General features: G+C 37.2%; 10 protein-coding genes across 10 annotated transcripts; 5 read left to right on the forward strand and 5 right to left on the reverse strand.

Annotated features, from left to right (window-relative positions):
• Positions 1 to 666: 666 nt before the first annotated feature.
• On the reverse strand, positions 667 to 3,395 carry FDP41_011364 (uncharacterized protein; the record flags this gene model as incomplete). The annotated part of the gene is made up of 3 exons (XM_044701764.1): positions 667 to 1,499; positions 1,560 to 1,815; positions 1,920 to 3,395. The coding sequence occupies 3 exons, from the start codon at positions 3,393 to 3,395 to the stop codon at positions 667 to 669; spliced, it is 2,565 nt and encodes an 854-aa protein (XP_044567147.1).
• Positions 3,396 to 4,892: 1,497 nt separating this feature from the next.
• On the forward strand, positions 4,893 to 6,632 carry FDP41_011365 (uncharacterized protein; the record flags this gene model as incomplete). The annotated part of the gene is made up of 1 exon (XM_044701765.1): positions 4,893 to 6,632. The coding sequence occupies one exon, from the start codon at positions 4,893 to 4,895 to the stop codon at positions 6,630 to 6,632; it is 1,740 nt and encodes a 579-aa protein (XP_044567148.1).
• Positions 6,633 to 8,139: 1,507 nt separating this feature from the next.
• Positions 8,140 to 9,274, forward strand: FDP41_011366 (uncharacterized protein; the record flags this gene model as incomplete). The annotated part of the gene is made up of 2 exons (XM_044701766.1): positions 8,140 to 8,766; positions 8,882 to 9,274. 2 exons carry the CDS (start codon positions 8,140 to 8,142, stop codon positions 9,272 to 9,274), a joined length of 1,020 nt encoding a protein of 339 aa, XP_044567149.1.
• A 137-nt stretch (positions 9,275 to 9,411) lies between these two features.
• On the forward strand, positions 9,412 to 10,083 carry FDP41_011367 (uncharacterized protein; the record flags this gene model as incomplete). Its single annotated transcript, XM_044701767.1, has 1 exon — positions 9,412 to 10,083. One exon carries the CDS (start codon positions 9,412 to 9,414, stop codon positions 10,081 to 10,083), a length of 672 nt encoding a protein of 223 aa, XP_044567150.1.
• Positions 10,084 to 10,117: 34 nt separating this feature from the next.
• On the reverse strand, positions 10,118 to 11,249 carry FDP41_011368 (uncharacterized protein; the record flags this gene model as incomplete). The annotated part of the gene is made up of 2 exons (XM_044701768.1): positions 10,118 to 11,095; positions 11,148 to 11,249. 2 exons carry the CDS (start codon positions 11,247 to 11,249, stop codon positions 10,118 to 10,120), a joined length of 1,080 nt encoding a protein of 359 aa, XP_044567151.1.
• A 380-nt stretch (positions 11,250 to 11,629) lies between these two features.
• On the forward strand, positions 11,630 to 12,067 carry FDP41_011369 (uncharacterized protein; the record flags this gene model as incomplete). The annotated part of the gene is made up of 2 exons (XM_044701769.1): positions 11,630 to 11,817; positions 11,902 to 12,067. The coding sequence occupies 2 exons, from the start codon at positions 11,630 to 11,632 to the stop codon at positions 12,065 to 12,067; spliced, it is 354 nt and encodes a 117-aa protein (XP_044567152.1).
• A 511-nt stretch (positions 12,068 to 12,578) lies between these two features.
• Positions 12,579 to 14,074, forward strand: FDP41_011370 (uncharacterized protein; the record flags this gene model as incomplete). The annotated part of the gene is made up of 2 exons (XM_044701771.1): positions 12,579 to 13,271; positions 13,394 to 14,074. The coding sequence occupies 2 exons, from the start codon at positions 12,579 to 12,581 to the stop codon at positions 14,072 to 14,074; spliced, it is 1,374 nt and encodes a 457-aa protein (XP_044567153.1).
• Positions 14,075 to 14,168: 94 nt separating this feature from the next.
• On the reverse strand, positions 14,169 to 16,577 carry FDP41_011371 (uncharacterized protein; the record flags this gene model as incomplete). Its single annotated transcript, XM_044701772.1, has 1 exon — positions 14,169 to 16,577. One exon carries the CDS (start codon positions 16,575 to 16,577, stop codon positions 14,169 to 14,171), a length of 2,409 nt encoding a protein of 802 aa, XP_044567154.1.
• A 458-nt stretch (positions 16,578 to 17,035) lies between these two features.
• Positions 17,036 to 18,076, reverse strand: FDP41_011372 (uncharacterized protein; the record flags this gene model as incomplete). The annotated part of the gene is made up of 1 exon (XM_044701773.1): positions 17,036 to 18,076. One exon carries the CDS (start codon positions 18,074 to 18,076, stop codon positions 17,036 to 17,038), a length of 1,041 nt encoding a protein of 346 aa, XP_044567155.1.
• Positions 18,077 to 18,186: 110 nt separating this feature from the next.
• On the reverse strand, positions 18,187 to 19,858 carry FDP41_011373 (uncharacterized protein; the record flags this gene model as incomplete). The annotated part of the gene is made up of 4 exons (XM_044701774.1): positions 18,187 to 18,506; positions 18,564 to 18,736; positions 18,815 to 19,085; positions 19,132 to 19,858. 4 exons carry the CDS (start codon positions 19,856 to 19,858, stop codon positions 18,187 to 18,189), a joined length of 1,491 nt encoding a protein of 496 aa, XP_044567156.1.
• Positions 19,859 to 19,874: the final 16 nt, after the last annotated feature.

The following is a 19,874-nucleotide window of genomic DNA, read 5'->3' on the forward strand; positions in this document are numbered from 1 at the left end:
GTTTTGGCTTGCGTTTTTGATTCTTTCCGTGTCAAATAGTTTTCTCCGAGTCAATGTATACGAGCCTCTGGCAGGAGAACTATGGTCTCACATATTTGCTACTATTTCCTTTGTTCTCATCAACTTGATGATCATTTATTACTTTTTTATACAAAAGAGGAAATTCAAAAATCAAGCTTTAAAATATGAGGAAGCCAACACAAGCCAACCACAGATTTTTTTCTTTTGAGAGGAAGAGAAATATGTTCTTGATCGGCATTTGGTGGTTGTTATTATCTGTCTTATTTGAGTTGCTGATTGGGTGGATTCGTGGATTGGATGGTTTGGCTCATTCTGAGAGATTTTCATGGCTGAGTTTTGTCTCAGTGATGAGATGGGCAAAGAGTCATGTTGTAATTTTGCTTGTGGTGGTTCAATTAGTATTCCCTGTGTTAATTGGTACATTGGTTTTTAGAATGGACAAGAAGCGAGAACTAATTGCTAGAGATTTGAGAGCTACCAAGACAAAGTAATGTGACACATACTCGAACAATCAATGGAGAATTATTCATAGTTATGAATGAGAAAAATTGATGTCATCATTCGGAGTTTTGCGTAATACATGAAACACGTTTCGTGTCAATTATTTGCAAGATGAAAAACACTGTTCCATAAAGGTGTTGCGCTTTACATGATCTGTTTACGTTTCACTTGTTGATAATAATCTGGAAAAAACAGTTCTTTGAGGTGATGGATTGTAAAATCGATACCCAATGTTGAAATAAGGCATAGCAAATGGATAAACCAAAATACTGGAGATTGAGCACACGAATACCAAATGTTATAGAGCGGAGAAGTTTCTGCTGCAGCATACAACAAATTAAATCCATAGAATGTAACAAAGGAAAAGGCCATTGCAAATTGATGAAATGGTGTCACATGCTCAAATTCAAGATAACATTTCAAAGTCATAACCATGAAACTACAAGAGTTGACAAGTACTGTCTTCATCCAAAGCCCATCATCTCTGCCGTTCGTCAAAATACTTCTTTCTGTTCCATAAATGCACACGAAAAATATAATGATGACATGGAGTATTCCTCCACCTATCCATTTGACAAACGTGTAAAGGTTAAAAACATTTTCTCTTCGAAGAGATGACAACAACTTTGGTCCTGTTTTTGAATCTAGCAAATGGTGTTCTGAAATATCTTTTTCAAATATTCCAAAGCTTAAGGGATTGAGTTGTTGAAAAAACAAAGTGGTAAATATAACTACAAAATCCTCTGTTAATGCTTGTCCTGAAAATCTCGTATAGAATGAGTAAAGAACCTGAATGAAAACAATGCCAAGGTTCATATAAATGTAGTAATTGATAAAGGAGGCAATTCTCTTCAAAGAATATCTTCCATGAACTGCAATTAATCTTTTTAACATTCGGAATTTAGGTATTGTCTTTCCTTGATTTCCTTCTTTACCAATTAATCCAACACCAACATTTGCTTTTTGAATCATTGGAACTAAAAAATTAAAGTTAGATTGATGGTGTTCATTAATGATCAGCTCTAATAAACACTTACCATCATTTGCTCCATCTCCAATAGCGAGTACTCTCTTTTTCAATTCAGTTCTTGCAAATGTCACAAGTTGGGACTTTTGTTTTGGTGTTGAACGGCAACAAATGACAGTGTTGCACTTTTTGATAAGATCCTTAAAGAGAGGAAGTGATTCATCTTTGAAAAAGTTTGAAAATGAATTTCCATCCAACACAAGTGTTACATTTTCGGATTGATTTTGTGATAGTTTTGCTATTTCTGCCAAGTATTCAGTTATTACCTTTGCACAGCCATTACTCTCAGAAGTCGGTCCGTTATCGTCATCAAGGATAAATGTTACAGAATTTTCGTTCAGCATTCCTGCCATCCCTGCGCTGTTTTAACTGCTGTTTCTCGTTTATCACCTGTAACCATCCAAATTTGAATACAAGAATCTAGGAAGAATTTAACTGTGGATGGAACACCGTCTTGTAAAATGTCTTCAATAGCAGTACATCCGACAAATATCAGATCTTTTTCAAGATCTTTCTCGCACTTGTCCATTGCTTGTTTTCTGGCTGTGTTTAAAAGTAACGTTTTAGCCGCATTGTATCTCATGTTCCATTCTTCGAATGTCTCCTTAGATAGAGCTTTATAACAAAGCAAAAGAGTTCGAAGACCCTCACTTGCGAAATTTGATGAACACTCGTCAATGTTTAACTGAACTTGCTGCTTATTCGACTGTTCGAGAAGTGGATACAGAAAAGAATCTGCCCCTTTTGTAAAGCAAATAATCATACCATCTTTGTCAACGGCGATATCTTCTTCGCATTGACCAATGCAAAACGTTTCGAAAATAGGAAAATCTTTTAGAAATTCCTGAGAAATCTTGAATACAGTTGTCATTCTCTTTCTGTCTGGTGTAAATGGTATCTCTGCTAATCTCTCAAAAGTATACTCCTTATTGAACACTTTTAGTACAGTTTTCTTGTCTGACATGAAAACAAGAGAAAATTGGTTATTCGAAGCTCCCAATACAAGTGCCACTTCATCTACGCTCTCCCCTTCATATGTTATTTCATTAGTTTTAGAACGTGTGACATGTCTAACAGCAACATTTTGACATAGAGACATTGTTAGCAGTGCCGCGACTGAAAAGAAAAATTGTTCTTCGGTCATGGACAGTTCATAGAAATTAGATTGGCCACAATTATGTTTTTCTTCATGACCTGTGTGGTTCTTAAAAGATTCCACCTGTTTCCCTAAACATTCGTTTTCATCATTGCTTGCACAAAATACTTTCAATTCTCTTCCAATGGCACATTTTTTGAATACCATTAAATTTTCTGTTAAGGTGCCAGTCTTGTCAGAAAAAATCATGTCAATTTGGGATAGATCGCAATTCAAATCACTAGAAATGGCAACAGAAGAAACAAACTTTGAGTCTACATTTTCCTTGCTGCTATTGTCCACGGGTGAATCATTAGAACATTCAGTGATTGTCATTTCATTGTCCATTGAGATAAACCATGCATGTACAGCCTTTACCAACTCAAAGGAAACAAGCAATGACACTGGAATAAAGTGAGCAAAAGAAATAATATAGGTGAGAAAAGACATTAAGGTCGCAAGGGCTGCATTTTCTCTTACTGGGTTAGGTGTACCGAGATAGTATGGATTTGAAAACTCAAGATTTGTTTTAGCAATAGTGTAGGCCAGACAAAAGGCAATTTGAATACAAAACATTATACCAATCATAATGTTTAGCATCTTGTTGACATAGCTGAACTTCACAATAGATTTGTTCATATTTTTCATTGCCTTGGTATCTACCCCTGTGTAAATAACAAGTCCAATATCCAATCCGATTTCAATTTGCATCCTTTCAACAGAAAATTCATATGAGATAAAGGAATTTCGTATTTCTCGTTTTCCAAGCGAATAGTACCACTGAATTTGTACAAGTGTTCATTAGGTTCTTGACACTTGACTTGTCCCTTCAGGTTTACAAGAGCTTCTATTGAATTGTAAGCTTGAGACAATTTTGGTGCAAATCTAGACTTTAAGGAAGACTCTCCATCTAGGTTGGCAGTCTCAATTTTACAACTTGAATCTGCTTGGCTTGAGCCTAGCAATAGTACATCTGCAGGTAATACTTCATCCTGTTCAACTTTGACAATATCGCCAACTTTCATGTCACAAGTATGTATTCTACAAAATGTTCCTTCTCTCAAAGCAGAGGCGTGATATAAATTTACCCTTCGATCATTAAGATAACGAAAAAATGTCCTCTCCTCCTTCTCTGATCATATTCACAGCTATTATAAAAATTACAGGTAAAATAATTAGAGGAATAGATACAGTCACAACTCCAGGTATTAATGATATAATCATTTGGAAAAGGAAATATATTGTACCAACTCTTCTACATTGATGAAAAAGGTTTAAAACAGGAAAGTTCCACCAAGTATACTGATTGGTGTGAATCGAAGGTGATCATTACCGGTCAATCAACTTCTCAATACAAACCTTTGTTGTTTTTACAGTATTGGACGGAAATCTCTTCACTTTAAATCCAAGAAATCCCTTTTTAGTTTGTTTTGAATTCCAACTCCAATCATTAATTTTCACCAGGTATTCTTCCAGTGTCTTTTTCTAGCTGGTTATTTTCTTTTTGGTTGTCTTCCTGCAATTCCACAACACCTCGCTCTGCAGTGCTTTCCAAAAGCTCAGTAGAAGATCCTTCTCTGATTGCCATGCTCAAGGTAATATCAGAACTGCACGACAATGGTGTTGATGGTTGCACGCTCAACGTCGAATTGGAATGAGAAATCATTTGTGATGATTTTTGTTTGACTGGAAAAGCTTTGTTGATGCGAGAAAGTGGAACCCCATTCTCATCATGATCAGTTCTCAAATAGAATTGACCTTCTAGATGGCCTTGAATTTGATCAGTATTAATTTCTGAAATTCAGACTCTTTCATCTATGTGTCTGTGTCTTTGCTTTTTCGTTGATATATTATTAATATGATGTAATATTAATATTAATTTAATCAACAACAAAATGAGTCTTCGGTCTGCAGAGATCGTAAAAAAGGCTTGTTTTGTTCACGACATGTCAAAAAAGAACACTAAAAATTATCAATTTTTTTGATTTGCGTTTCGTCGTGTGTGGCCACCTCTCTCTTCAATTCAGGTCTTGAGAGAGAAACAAGAGAGTGAGATCACTACTACTTGGACTATTAACTGATATTATCACAGAAATATCATCATCAGAAATTCATTGATTTCATCGGATTGGCAATTTTGTTTAACACCCATTGTCCACTCTTGGAATATTGAATCGAATACACAATATTGTGAATATCTCTAAAAAGATGAACACACACAAGGATTTATCATCATCATCCACATTTCATGAATCAAACAGCATGATGAGCAACGAAAATTCGTCAGATACAACCAAATCATCAAAAACCATCCCATCATCATCATTTCAGGAAGAATTTATGAATGATGATGAATATAGTGGCTCTGATGATGACGGAGGTGATATATCCCCACCTCCATTTCCAACCAATCCTCCTGCAACCATCGAGAATACAACAACAACAGCGTGTGGTGGTCGTGGTGGTAATGATACTTCTTCTTCATGTCCTAATGGCACTACAACAAGCAAACATCAACATCCACAATTATCTCTTTTTACATCCTCCGCTCGTCATGTCAATGCCTCTCCTTGTTCAATAAGCAATGTCAACAACACCAATCATTGTTCCAATAACAACGTCTCAAACACCATCTCAATCAACACTAGTAATGGAGGAAGTAGAGCCTCATCAACAGTGACATCTCCACAACAAGAATGGTACTGGATCGAATGTGTCGATTTTACAGTTGGTGAACAGCTTCCAGTGGATGAAGGAAACACTGTGGACTATAAATTGACTGTTTTTAGCGATTATATGAATTTTAAAACAACCAGTAAGGAAGAATCCCAAAAATTAGAGAAAGAGCTCATCTCAGACACGATTGGATCGTTTGATAAATCTCCAACTCCAACAGTATTAGAACACAAACATGCTCATTTCTCTCCATCCACTTCAAACGCTACCACAAGTGCGGACGGAGTTGTAGATTATGCAAAGCTTGGAGAAAGACTAACGGAATATTTATTGGCTTTTTTAAACTCGAATGGAGGAGCTCTTATCTTTGGTGTCAATGACAATGGAGTGGTGATGGGAATGAAACTGAGTGAGAAACAACGCGACAAAATAAGACTTCTTTTCGACAATTGTATTAGGAACTTTCAAATCACACCTACACCAAGAGTTGGAATCCATTACAGGCTTGAGTTTAAAAAGACAACGAATTTCCCCAATTTATGGATTTTAATTCTAGAAGTGAAAAAATCAGAATGTTTTCACTATGCTCACATTAGGAGTCATCTCAAGAGTTGGGAAAGATTATCAGCTTCCAACTTGTGCCTCTGTGATCGCCCTCAACGTTTTGTAGAACGCCTACGTGAGCTCAGAAGCACTGCCGAATATCAGAATGAAATTCAATCCTCCATTAATCCACCACAAATGTCAAGAAGAAACTCAATATCAACGAATAATCTCCAACAAGCCAAAGAATCTTCAAGAGGATCATCCAGCCCCAAAAGAATCTATGAAGGATATTTTATTCTCGTTTTTTCTGACATTCAGCTAACAGTTAGCGAATTGGTGCTTGCACGAGCTGGTTTCGATAAGAGAATTTATAGATTAGAATCGTATGGAAATATGGACGATCAAGGAAGATTTTTGATTGATAGACCTTCCAAGTTTTTCAATTTAATTTATCAATTCTTGCAAGTTGGCTATGTTTCGGTGAAGTTGCATGATTGGCCTGTTTTTCTACTTGAGGCTGACTTTTATGGGCTTACAGATCTAATATACAACGAAAGCCAAACTTCTGTAGAGTCTCACAATTCCTTTATGTTGGTGCGGTCGGTGACGAAACAATCGAAAATGCATCCTTCCATCTCTCAAGCCAATTTTTCGAACAAAATTGGTAATTATTTATTGAATGTTGACAATGGAATACCTCAACAAAATAAGGACATGAACAATTAGCTTGTACAATAAACAACTTGATGCATCTGATACTTTTTCTACAATTTTTCTTCTTTGTTGTAAGTGATTGACAAATGACACATCGTTGATAGAATATTCATTCAATGGGAATCTGCTTGAATCACTTATTTGTAAACAATTACCTATTGCTTGCCATCCTCTGTTCGATCATTGCAATGAAATTGGAAACAAATAAAACATATCTCATTATTCAGGCCAACTAAGAATGAAATAGCTCCACATACATCTCTCCCAAAAAACACCAAATTTACTTTTTTCATTTCGCACAATTTGGCTTCAACGAACATCTTTCATTAGTTTTCTTTGTTCAATTTGGAAACATAAATTGCTTCAATAGGATGACACACGTGACCCTTCATAATTCTTTTTTGTAGATTCTCACGAATTTTGGTCTCCACTTTTAATTTGTCAAGGTTCACAACAAAAATTCATTTTGCTGATCCTTTTTTGTCATGGTCAAAATGAAATTACGATGCAGGAGATACTCCAACTTTTTGTGATGCATGGTGATCGTCATTTGAATGATAAGCACAAGAGGATTTCAACACGTTTCACAATACAGCTCTCTCTTCAAAGAATCTCTGAACAAAAAAATCCTCCATTTAACACCATGCATTTCTCTCAATCAACATCCACTTCGCTTCCACGACCTCACCAGGAAAAAGGATCCGTCATTCACTCTCGAGCACCATCAACTCACAACCACCCATTGAGCTCAACCATGATGATGAACCCAACTCTATCCCACAAAATCCAAAAACAACACAAAACAACGAATGGCATGATGTCATTGAATCACTCATTCACATCATTCGACAAGTCAGGAATGTATTTCCATAGCCCTTCCATTCGAATGAAGAGCTACATGATGTGTGTCACAAGAAAAGCAAGGAAAGTTCAAACATTACCTTATGAACAAGTTTTGCTTGATTTTGTTCAAACCTCCACTCAGCAAGAGTTGATTCCCGTTCGACCAAAAAAGTCGACAATTTCGACTCGTAAACAAGAAGCTTTCATGGAAACTCCCTCGAAGGAGTTGTTGACGACTTGTTCGAACAACATTGATCGTTGTAGTCCTTCTCCGTCATCCTCTAGACAGCATCCAAACATCAATTCCTCTCAACAACAGCAACTCGCCACGGAAATGCCACAACGTCGACCAAGTTTTCATTTGACCCACGGTTGCGATACGGATGAATCTTTTGAGCGGCCGTTTAAGGAAACTGAGTGTTGCTCTGTGGGAGAGTCCAAGACCACTGAGGTCCTTCACGTTAAACCATCACACACCCACAACTCCACAACCCATAAATTCAACAATACCTGTCTACAAAGGCAAACACGAAGAATGTTGACAATAAACGAGCTTTTAAATTAACATCTGAAATTTGAAATCTGAATCAATCAATTCGTAATCAACAAATTACTTTTCGACATCCAGGTCTTGTTGTTGGAAAAAAATTCTAGGCTCACAAAATCGGACAAAAAAATGGCATCACAATCTCCAACAGTATCATCCAGCGACAAAATCTCGGAGGAAAAGACAAGCACCACCTTGATTGAAGAAGAGAACTTGTCGTCTTCTCAGTCAAGTTTGATTCATAGCGAGTCGGTGGAATCATCATCAACCATGAGTACGACTCCTCTTTTAAATTTATCTGAAGCTACCATTGATGGAAAGAAGAAACGACACAAACAAGATCAATCACTCTCGGCTTGGATGTGCCGAATGTGGTTTGGACTTGGGCTGTTGTTGGTTTGGCCGATAGCATGGCTCTTGACCCTTCCTATTTATTTGGGACATAAATATTTCGGATTGGACAAGAAGAAGACACTGCTCGGAAAGATTTTCCGTGGAGCCACTGCTATGGTGGTCAAATCAAATCCATACTGGAAACTAAAAACCAAATTCACTGACAAGAGCAAACTTCCAAAGTCTGAAAAGAAAATGGTTTTTGTTTGCAATCATCAATCGAATATGGATCCTTTTGTGCTGATCAGCGGACCTTTACCGATTGAGACCAAATGGGTGTCAAAGAGTGACTTGTTTTCAGTTCCTTTTGCGGGTCGTATGATGAAACAGGCTGGAGATGTGCCAATTGCCTTCAAGAGTAAGGTAAGTTTAGAGAATCGTTGAATTGTAAATTCTAATATTATTTCAACAACATGTAATTGATATGAATTTTTTAATATGTAAATTGTCAAATTGACAATTTTATTATGACTCATAGAAAATGGATGACATGTCCACTGACAGAGATTCAGTCAAAACCTCCATGAACAAACTTAAAGAACATTTGAAAAATGATGCTGCTGTATTCTTCTTCCCAGAAGGCAGAAGAAACGATACTCCTGATGAATTGAAGGACTGGAAAAAAGGAGCCTTTATTATGGCTCTTGAAACTGGAGCTGACATTGTACCTATTGGTTTATATGGAACATTTTCAATGTGGCCTATTCACGATGCTTTACCAAAACCAGGTAAAGCTTGTATCGTCGTCGGAACTCCAATTAGTGTCGCCGGTATGACCTTGGAAAAAGATGTCGACACATTAACCGAGCAAACTAAGGTAGCGGTCAATGATTTAATGTTACAAGCACGTGAAGAATATTTCAAGATGTAAGAAGATGGTACTCATAAATTATTTATTTATTATGATTTGATTTCATTACCCCGTAAGAATAATTGCTAATTTAGGATTCCAAAGCTCCCTTCAATCACATCTTGAACTTACTCAACTATTTAAAAAAAGAACGTTATATGAATAATTACACAGACGAAGCGTTCGCTCTAGTCACAATCATCTTAGACTCATCATGCCAAGCAGCAACTCTTTCTCTTGAATTTTATATCAACAACCCGCAATATTTAAAATTAAGAGAAACAAGAAGAAGGGAGCAGAAAATTTATGTTCATCTTTTGGCCCTGAAAGATTTTTGCAAACACTACTCGATAGGAAGCATTCATTGCTTTTTTTCGAAGCATCCATTTCCCTTTTGTGACGACACAGGAGCAGTTTTAAGAGCCATTTTTATTCATCCTGGTTCTATTTATTATGCTCACAAACAGTTGAAATTTGATGAGGAATTTGTTATTAAGGCTGTGAACGTCAACTTTAAGGTTCTCGAATATGCTCCTAAACGTTTTAGAAATGTTCCACAACTTGTGGAATTGGTAGAGAAGGCGAGAAAGATGGAGAAGAATAATTTAGTGAATCAATTTCGAAGGCTCATTGAGTTCCATGTTAATTCTCCTCCAATCTACAATCCACCGCCTACTTTCTCTTCTGAAACACAAGTCGCTTTGAACAACGCTGAAAATTCTGCAACCAGCAGCTCGAAAAGGAAATCCAGTTCGGATCCAAATTCTCGAAGTAAGGATTCGTGTTTAATAAGCTCTGTTAGGGAGGTTGGACAATCGAATTGTTGTTGAGGTACCCTCGTGTGAAAGTTGAAAAGCATTCAAGTTAATTCAAATAAGGTGACTTTTGCTTTTTCACTTTTTGTTCTTTGTGTGGTGATCGGAACGGAGGCACAGATGAAAGGTAAGGACTTGTTAAAATATTCTGTGAAGCTCTGGGTGGTGTTGAATTGGAAGATGCTTCTTTTTTTACCACCTTTGGTTTTTGTGGTGAAGCATCCATTTTTGGGGGATTATTGTTTGAATGGGTGGAGGATGTCGTTGATTTTTTGGTGGAAGAGCTGCTTGAAACTTGGTGCGCGCTTTTAGTTGGTGGCTGAGCTATTGTGGGATTTGCTTTTTTCCCAGTTGATGATGTTTTTGGCGACATTGTAGCTTTGTTCTTTTCTGTTCCACTTTTTGAAGCACTGCCCTTAATCTCGGCCTCGGCTGCCATCAAATCCCTCTTCGTGTATTCTACTGTTGAAAGTTTAAAGTCGTCAATTGCTTTTTTCAGTAGCTGCATGGATCCGCCTTCTATTTTTTCTTTCATCTTTCCATCCTTGAAAACGCAAAATGTTGGCATACATGTTACTCGGCATTTGGTCATAACATTTCGCAAGTTGTCTACATTCACTTTCATGAACAGAACATCTGTCGTGTTTTTTGCCAACTCTTCATAGGATGGAGCTATCATTTTACATGGTTGGCACCAATCTGCATAAAAATCCACCACACAATTTGCATGATTTTTCAAGGACTCGTTAAAGTCTTTCTCCTTCACAATATGTAAAATTCCATTCTCCATAAATGATGGTTGTTTTTGTAGTAGTAATGTTTCCGTATAGTTTTGAAGCATTTGTTCGCTCGCTCCGTCAATTCTACTGAACTCTTTTCCATCAAGGAAAAAAACAAAGGTAGGCATTGCCTTTGATTTCAACTCTTTCTGAATAGTTGGAGATTTATCTACATCTACAATTAAAAACAACACTTTTTCTTTTTCCTTAGAAATTCTTTCAACAACTGGTCCAAATCGGGTGCACACCTTTGAATCGCCTCATAAATGAATTGCAATCAGATTTAAATAATAAACTCACCCCACACCACTCCGCTTTCAAATAAACCACTACCAATTCATTCTTCTTCAGCAGATCATGAAAATGTACTTCGGACTGAACATGAATCAACCCTGGACTCATTTCGAATTAAGTACGGAGGACGTTGGTACACAGAAACGCTGGTGATGAAATTTTTTTTAATTATTTATTTTCAAAAATAGAAACTGTAAAGTATCTCTTCATCACATTATGCATGAAGGATATTAAATTAACACAAAAGAAATACACCAAAGCAAGAAGGACCTCCATACGAGTTGGGCCACTGATCCAGTCATGTGATGAAAAACAATGAGAAGAAGAATGGAAATGTTGGACTTTCAAGAGGACCTTTCTCTTGGCGTGGAAGAACATCTTTTATGGAAATGTCCTAAAGCTTTCATGTACCGGCATCAATGCAATAATTGTGTGACATCAAAATACCTTGAGGCATTTATTATTCATTGTCCAAAAACATCAAAAAAATGTTGTTGATCAACAACCATCATCGTCTCAAATGGTCATCCCTGATGATTGCTGTTGTAATCGCCACTGCGTTGCTTGCTGCATCCATGTTGGTTATCACCAGCAACGTTCAAGCTCTTACTCATCCCACACCACATGGAATTCATGGCTGTCCAACTTATTATTGTTTGATACCATGCAAGTATGGGTATGTATTCATATTTCGAATATAGATTGTGAATATTCTCATTTGAAAATTCGCAAATTCATGTTTCTCTTGCAAAATAACCAGATACAAGACAGATCGATATGGCTGCCAAAAGAGATGTGATTGCAAACCTCGCAAAGATTGCCCTCAAATTTACTGTCTGATCGGATGCAAGTATGGTTACAAGAAGGACAGATATGGTTGTCAAATTGCTTGTGATTGTAATGAAGCTCCCCAAGTTTCTGGATGATCTCATTCCCTTCTTCCAGTTTACATCTCTTTTTGAAAAAACAGTTTGAGTGTGTGTGGGATTAATAAAGTTTCATCCATCTCTGAATTTTGTTGTTAAATCTATGATCTCTATTGTCATCGTGATGTGGTTGTGGTGATTACAAAGATTCCCAATAAAAGTTCTCCTAGAACAAGTGACAACACCGTATTTAAGACATTTGCGAGAGGGAATCTTGAGAAAGCGAATGTTGCAGAGAATTGATGTTTCATCATGAAAGAAGAACAAGCAACCTATGAAAAGGGCTGCATTATTGAACCTTTTGGTGATCTTTCACAAGGAAATGAAATCACCAAGAGTCGAGACTTCGTTCGAATTTGTAACCACCTTCCTGTCATTCGGCAAATTTCCTAAAAAAGAAAAAATAGTTGTTTGAACTTTCACTAAAGAAGAAAGATTTTCAAATTCATCCATTCTTCAAAAACACAATGGCGATCAAACGCACATGATCATCTTTCCTCCTTAAAAACAAATGGATCTCTCCTTGCCACGCAAGCCTTTTCTGTGGCTATTGGTGTTGCTTTTTTCTTTCACTGAATGTTGTTGGTCGAGTTCCTTCTTCTTCCTTCATGCATTCTCATTACAAATCGAACAACCATTACAACCAAAGAGTGAAACCACCATCACCACTTCCTTTACTTCCATCTCGTATTCGAATATTATTCAAGGTGCTCAACTCTACAAGAATGGAGTGTCTCAACCTCTCACAAACAAACCTCTCACAACTATTAATTTGGTAATCAAGGGAGAGAAAATTCCAGCCTATGAAGATGCTCTTGGAAGACCTTTTTACATGTCCAAAGATGGTCAAGTCATGTATTTTGATCCCAACCAACCAGAATCTCCAAATCTTCCCAATTTGGACAATCCCAATGAAACCACTTCTCAGGCTCTCTACGACAATAAGAAACGTCGATACTTTATTGATGCTTTGGGTAGAGCTTTTTATATGGATCAGAAGACTGGTCTTCCTTTCTTTATTGATAACAATAATAAGGATTACTTTATTGACAGGTACAACCGAATCTACTTTAGAGATGAAATTGGTAGATATTACTTCATTGATATTAGCACTGGAAGACAAATCTACTTTTTACCTCCAAATACGGTTCAAGATATCCCAGGATTGGATCTTTCAAAGACTCAAAAACCACCAACTGTGACTGTTCCTCCACCGACTACAAAACACCACCACAAACAACAACAACAACAACCACTCCACCAAAACCTCAAAAGCCTCCAATAGTGGTGGTTGTACCATCCACACCAATACCACCCATACATCAGCAACCAAAACCACCTATTGTTATCACAGTTCCTCCTCAACCTCAACCACAGCCACAACCTCCACAACATCCACAACCACAGCAACCACCTCCTGTGTCACAACCAAAACCTCCAGTGGTTGTAGTGACCCAACCTCCCTCTCAACCTCAGACACAAACTCCTCCTCAATCCTCTTCCATCTATGTGAACACCTTGTCCTCTCGTTATGCTGAAGTGGTGAATCCTAACATACTGGCTGGCGGTCCTTTTGTCGATTCAAATGGAAGAGTTTATTATAAGGATGAAAATGGTCAAACGACTTACCACGACTCAAATGGACAGCCCTTTTATATAGACCCAATTACAAATCAATGTTACGTTTTGAACAAATTAGGTGAAAAAGTTGCCTGCCCAGCTGATTCTTCGTCCCTATCTCAAGTGAACTCGGGAAGCTCAAAGAAAACTTACTTGTACGGTAATGATGGTACTATTTACATGGTCAATGACAATGGTGATTTGATTGCAACGAGTAAATCAAGACCAGATCTTGATTCACAAGTGAATGGAGTTGGTAGAAGCAATAGTGATTTGGCACCTGCTAAGGGATATGTGGTAGTCGAAGGCAAGGTGTATTGGGTGGACACCAACGGTGACACTTTGCCCTTCAAAAACGCACCTAAAGCTACCGACCGAGTAAGGTAATTTTATATATATAATTTCAGCAAAGAGTTCAAAACTGTTTGAAATGTTCGAAAATTTTGTTTGCGACATTAGTGAGGCTGTCCACCCATTACCTTTATTTTCTTGGCTGTACTTGAAGAGAGAGCTCGTAGAGGTAATCTTCACTCTTTTCCTTGTCATTGAAAGCAACCATTTCTCTAATAAAGTCTGTGTTTGGTTCAATATCAAACGGTCTTCCTTGGAATCTCAATATTTGATGCATGACATTGTACGTGTTGATACATTTCGAAAAGTTGATTTTTCCATCCATGATCGTTGGATTACCATCGTCTGTGAAGACCAGGTCTCTCAAATAGATGCCAATATAAGGAGAGGAGAGTTTTCCGCTGCTGTAGCATTCATTCATGGCCATTCTAAAGTTTTTGTTGTTTCCCTTTGTGGAAGCCAACTCTGCGCATTGCTGTTGAATCTCAAGAGTCTTTTCGTCCATTTCTTCCCACAAGTTGGAAAGTCTGTGAATGGATGTTCCTCCCAAGACTCCCATTATTGCCATTAACATGTTGAAGCTGTTCATATCTTTTAGAATACCCAGAACTTGGATCACCTTCTTTAGCATCTTTACTCTCTTGAGATGTGCATCTTCAGATAGAATTTTCCAAGTAAACCATGTGCTCACCTTGTTTAAGAAGTTGATGTTAGCCATTACATTTGGTGCCTGATGTCTTCTCTTATCCTTATTCCAAGCTTGGTCGAGAATCTCAGTAAAATAAATCTCATTGTAGATGGTATAGTCCATGTAAGTGAGTTGATCGGCAATTTCTTTTGGACTCATCTCAGAAATATCAAGTAAGGATTGAGTATTGGTCGCTCCTGCAAATTTTGCCTTCTTATTCTCCCGTAACTGAAATAATGTTGTCATATCTTTTGCTTTTTGCCATGGTTGCTTTCTGTCTTGTTTGTTCAACATTTCCCGGATGTGATTTATGGTAGAAGACAAACCAAAATCTAAATTCGTTACTGGTTTTACTGATTCTCCATTGTTGTTCAGTGACTGTTCAGCCTTGTTTAGAAATTCTTGAAGATGTATCACCATTTCATTATCGAAATCAAACATTCCACTCTTCACAAACATCAGAATTAGGTTTAAACATTTCTTCTTGATGCCTGTACAGACAAATGTGGTAAAATATGTTTTTTCAACATCATTGAATATCAGATCCTGGTCAGAAGGTTCTGGAACAAAATATCGTTGATATATCTTTTCCAGTACTACTTTTGGCTTCATGGAATATCTAAATGTGTACCAAAAAACATCAGTCAAATATTTTGGAGAATACACATCAGTAAGTAACAGTAGTAATCTGTTAATTCCAATGACTTTGGGAACATCTCCATTGAACATTTCAGGTACACTGCATTTTTGCATTACTATGGAATCCTCGCTAGCCTCTGGTTCATCATAAATTGCAAGTTTGATTTGTTCTTCCATGCTAAATCGATCTGAAGCCACTTGTTTTCTTCCAAACTCCATCATCTTATCTCCATTTGGAAAATTAATTATTTTTTGCAAGAATATTGGCCCAGGTGGCTTCTTGTTGTACAACTTGTCGCTATAATACATGTCCACAATTTTTTGGTAGTGGTGAGTCTGTAATCCAAAGTAAAGCCTCAATACAAATGGAGACATGCCAGATATTTTTACAAATAGTCTCATCGTTTTGGTTTCATTTCCTCCGATGGATTCTTTAGGCCCATTCATTTGTGCTTGATACAGTTCATCAAACACTTCTTCTAGTTCCTCATCCAAGTATGCGTCATATTCGTTGATATCGTGCAAGAATACGAGAATGTGGCCTTGTGTTTCAATTTGTGAGGAAAGCATCAAAATCTTTTTAAATTTATCTGAGGTAGTAATATGTGCTTCCTTTGGAACCGCCCCTAAGGTTGTAGATCCTGTTTTCGACTGAGCTCCCTCAATACGGATCATGTTGGCTAAAGAGATATTCTTGATGTCTTCCTTTTTTAGCCCAGTGATGGATTGGCATGGAAAATTAAGGCTTTGTACGATTCTATTCTTATCGGAAACAATACATGGAATAGGTATGATCTCAATGGCATCAATAATCAATTGATTGGTGGATCTAAACTTTTCATTCTTGATGAGAGAGAGCCTATTCAGCGCTGATAACCAACGTTGGTGTTCAACAGAGTCTTTTGCCTTGAGTAGCATGGGTGCCTTGTCGTTGAACAGAATCATGATAGTAAACTGTTGATTCAACAACGAATCAGCATTCACAATTTGTATTACATATCCAGAGTTCATCATTAATGTTTCCTTAAGAGTTTCCTCGGGGTACAGTTGTGGGTTCCTCCCAAATTGATGCAAAGATCCATCATCCTTTAGTAACATGTACATCTTTCTCCAAGTGGAGAACAAGCTTCTTCTCAGAACTTCTCCCTCCATAACAATTCTCTCACCACCTCCCAATAAACTGGAACCACCCGAAACTGATGATGAGGGCATAATGCGAATTAAATTTTTTTTTGTAACGGCTAAAGAACTCAATGCAACCAAAGAAGAAACAAACTTTTCAAGTAGAAATACATGATATTATGAAACAAACCAAACCAAAATTTTCCGAGATAATTTCTTGGTTTGATGTTTCTCCAGCGAAATATATTGTCAAAATGTGGATTTGTTCAAAAGGTTGTTTTAATAAAGGCGATTATGAGTAATGATTTCACATCACGAAAAAGTTGATTTGCTTGTGATGATGGAGCAAAGAGGTGACACATTTTTGTCCGATTTTGACATCTATTCCAATAAACTTTGAAATATTTATAAAAGTGAGTATCTTACGAAATTAAGAGACCCCGAGGGAACGTTGTTATAGCCACTTTTGCAAGATATGGATAACGGAGTGTCGTTTTCTAAATTTTACAAGATAGATGATCATCCTCTTTCAGAATTATTAATTTCTCTCACACCAACATTTTAACAACCTTCAACAAAATATCTTTCAACTGCTGAATAACCTCACGACTCAAATCCAAGTCCTGAATTGGAATAACCACCCTTCTTGAATTGGATGTCGATGAAGAGTCTTGCATGACATCTACAGGATACGACAATAATTCTTGAAGAGCCAATTCCAAATGATGTTCAGCCATTTGCAACACTCTCACGTCTGTACTGAACAAACATTGATCCTTCAAATAGTTTGAGAGGAATTTCACCACTTTAACAGCAATCTGCAGGTAATGTCTTAATAGAATTCTCCTGCTTGGAATTCTATTGGAGTCCAAGTTGGGTTGTTGCAAATAGGGTGGACTCCTCTCGAGACTTAATTCCGTAAAAGGTTGAGGAGCATTTTCCATTGCTGCCACACATTGATTTTTGTAAACATTTCCATTTGCTGCTAGAATTGGCTTGTTTTGATTCATACCGTCTCCATCACCTTGTCGACATGAGAGAAGAATTAAATCATTTTCACTCTTGTAATTTGGAAAACTCTTTGAAAGGAAGTTCTCAATCTTTTCGAAGGCAACATTGATTGGAGATTTTCCATTCGGAATGTCCAGCACCAACGTTTCCTGATTCAGAAAACCAATCAAGACGTGCAAATCTTGTTTGCAATACGTGACCATGCATTCCATTAATTTTCTGCATTGAGCATATCCGTGGGTTGTCTTTGTGTCGAAAATGGACGAGCCCAAATGGCCAATGACTGTTGAACACTCCACACTTCTTGCTTCGAAATCTGCTGTCACATGAGGAGGTGGTGCCTTGGTGATAAATATTTTGCGAAGCTCGTCTGGATCTTCGACTGGTGCATTGTTGAAAATAATTCTTCCTTGATGATAGTACTTGTCGTTGTCGAGTTCATCTCTTACTTCTTGAAATTGCAATGAAATTCCAAACGGGTTCTCATTTGGTGTGGTGGTTTGAACCAATAATACTAGGGCAAAAGAACAAGTGATCAACAGATGAGCAATGATGAATATTGATGGTGTGGGTCGCATTTTGTTCAAGTTGCTTTCAAAATAGAAAACCTTGAAATGGTATTTAATTTTTTTGAATTCTATCAGTTGTCATACCTTAATTTGTGTCAACAGCCAGCCTGAGAAATCTTTCATTCTTTCAGTAGATCTGACGCGAGTTTGTGTTCAATATCTAGAATAGATTTGTCTCCATCATCATCAATTAATGAACTATCCTTAGCTACAATTAACACATCACATAAATCGTCCTTTTCGTTAAATTTGAAAATAAAGTGATGAGAAATGGTTGTATCCAAATCTACATAGAAAAATAAGAAGAAATTGGAAGTACAATTTCGACTCTTTGGATATACTCGATACTTTACATCTTTCCTATATTCCATATCAACATTAAATTTGAATGAAGATAGTTCATGAGTGACCGAACGGGATCCCATAACGGTAAATGCATCTATCAATGAATGAGATCAGTGTTCCTCTTCTGGAAGAAAAATATGCAAGTACAAACCTTCTGATAATAAATAAACAATGTTCTGGATGACATAAGCATCAAATAAGGAGTTACTAGGAATACCATGGGCCTGTAAATCAATTTTTGTCCAACCCGAGTACTGAATATCTGAAGCTACCTTTCCTGTCACAAACACTTCATTTGCTTCAGTAAGTGCTAGAGACACCCACCTAAATTATTATCAATAACCATATTGGAAACCGTTGAATCAAATTGTTCTCCATGACAAAAGCAGCATTATAACTTACTGTCCTGCGCTCAATCCCTTAATGGGGGCCTGTGAAGGAATTTTAAGAGGTAAAGGTGAAAAGATTTTGGCTGGTGCGTCATATCCCAATTGCATGTAATCGTTGGATCCAAATACATGTCCGCTATTGTCAGTTAACAGTAACAAACAATAGGCATAGCCTGAGGCAATTATCGTTACAGACTTCCCCTTAAAATCATTCAACTCTACAGGTATGGTAAAATCTCTATCCGTGCATTCAGTTCGACCCATTTGTGCCAATCCAGTATTACCTATTATTGTTAATAATTAATTGAAACCAGCTTAACGGATTCTTACCTGCTGCGAACAATCTACGATCTGGAAGTGTCACAAAATAAGTGTGACCATAACCTGAATACGCACTACCAAAAACAACTCCTTCTGAAGTAGTAACTTTTTGAGTGGTCACTACATTATTTGAAGACAGTTGATGAGACTGAGTGGAACCAGTTCCCGTCTGTCCCCAACTATTATAAGTAGAAAATGCATACATTCCATTTTCTGTTATACAAAATACATTCACTTCAGACACTTCCATATCGAAAATAAAATTATTCTCTACATCAACATCAAGCCACAAATTCTCGGAAGGACGAAAAATGTGGACAGTGCCACCATAGGTCAAAACAACAAGATCATTTTCCATGAGAGCAGCCTTGTAAATTCCACTATTTTTTGGTAACTTGTTTTGTTTTCTTGCTTCGACAACACATATCTCATTAAATTCTAAATTATGTTCATTTTGGAAAAACAATTTTGATCCTAACGGAGATAAACCAAAAGGAATTTCTTTGGGTACGATACTCTCCAACACGACACTCCGAGAACAATACTCTCCATGACGCTTTGAATGATAGAATTTATAACCTCCTGAAGCATTCGTTACAACTCCATTCGTTTGTAATGTGACTAGATCATCATCGGCTGTTTGTTGATCACATCCGGATTGGCTGAATACGTTGTTGGTTTTAGGGGTAGAAGAAGAAGAAGGGTTCATCTTTTTACCTTGTTGTTTGTTGCCCATTTTTTTGGTTCGTTGG

The sequence above is a fragment of the Naegleria fowleri genome, assembly GCF_008403515.1.
Source record: "Naegleria fowleri strain ATCC 30894 chromosome Unknown tig9, whole genome shotgun sequence".
In the NCBI taxonomy this organism is placed as follows: Eukaryota; Heterolobosea; class Eutetramitea; order Acrasida; family Naegleriidae; genus Naegleria; species Naegleria fowleri.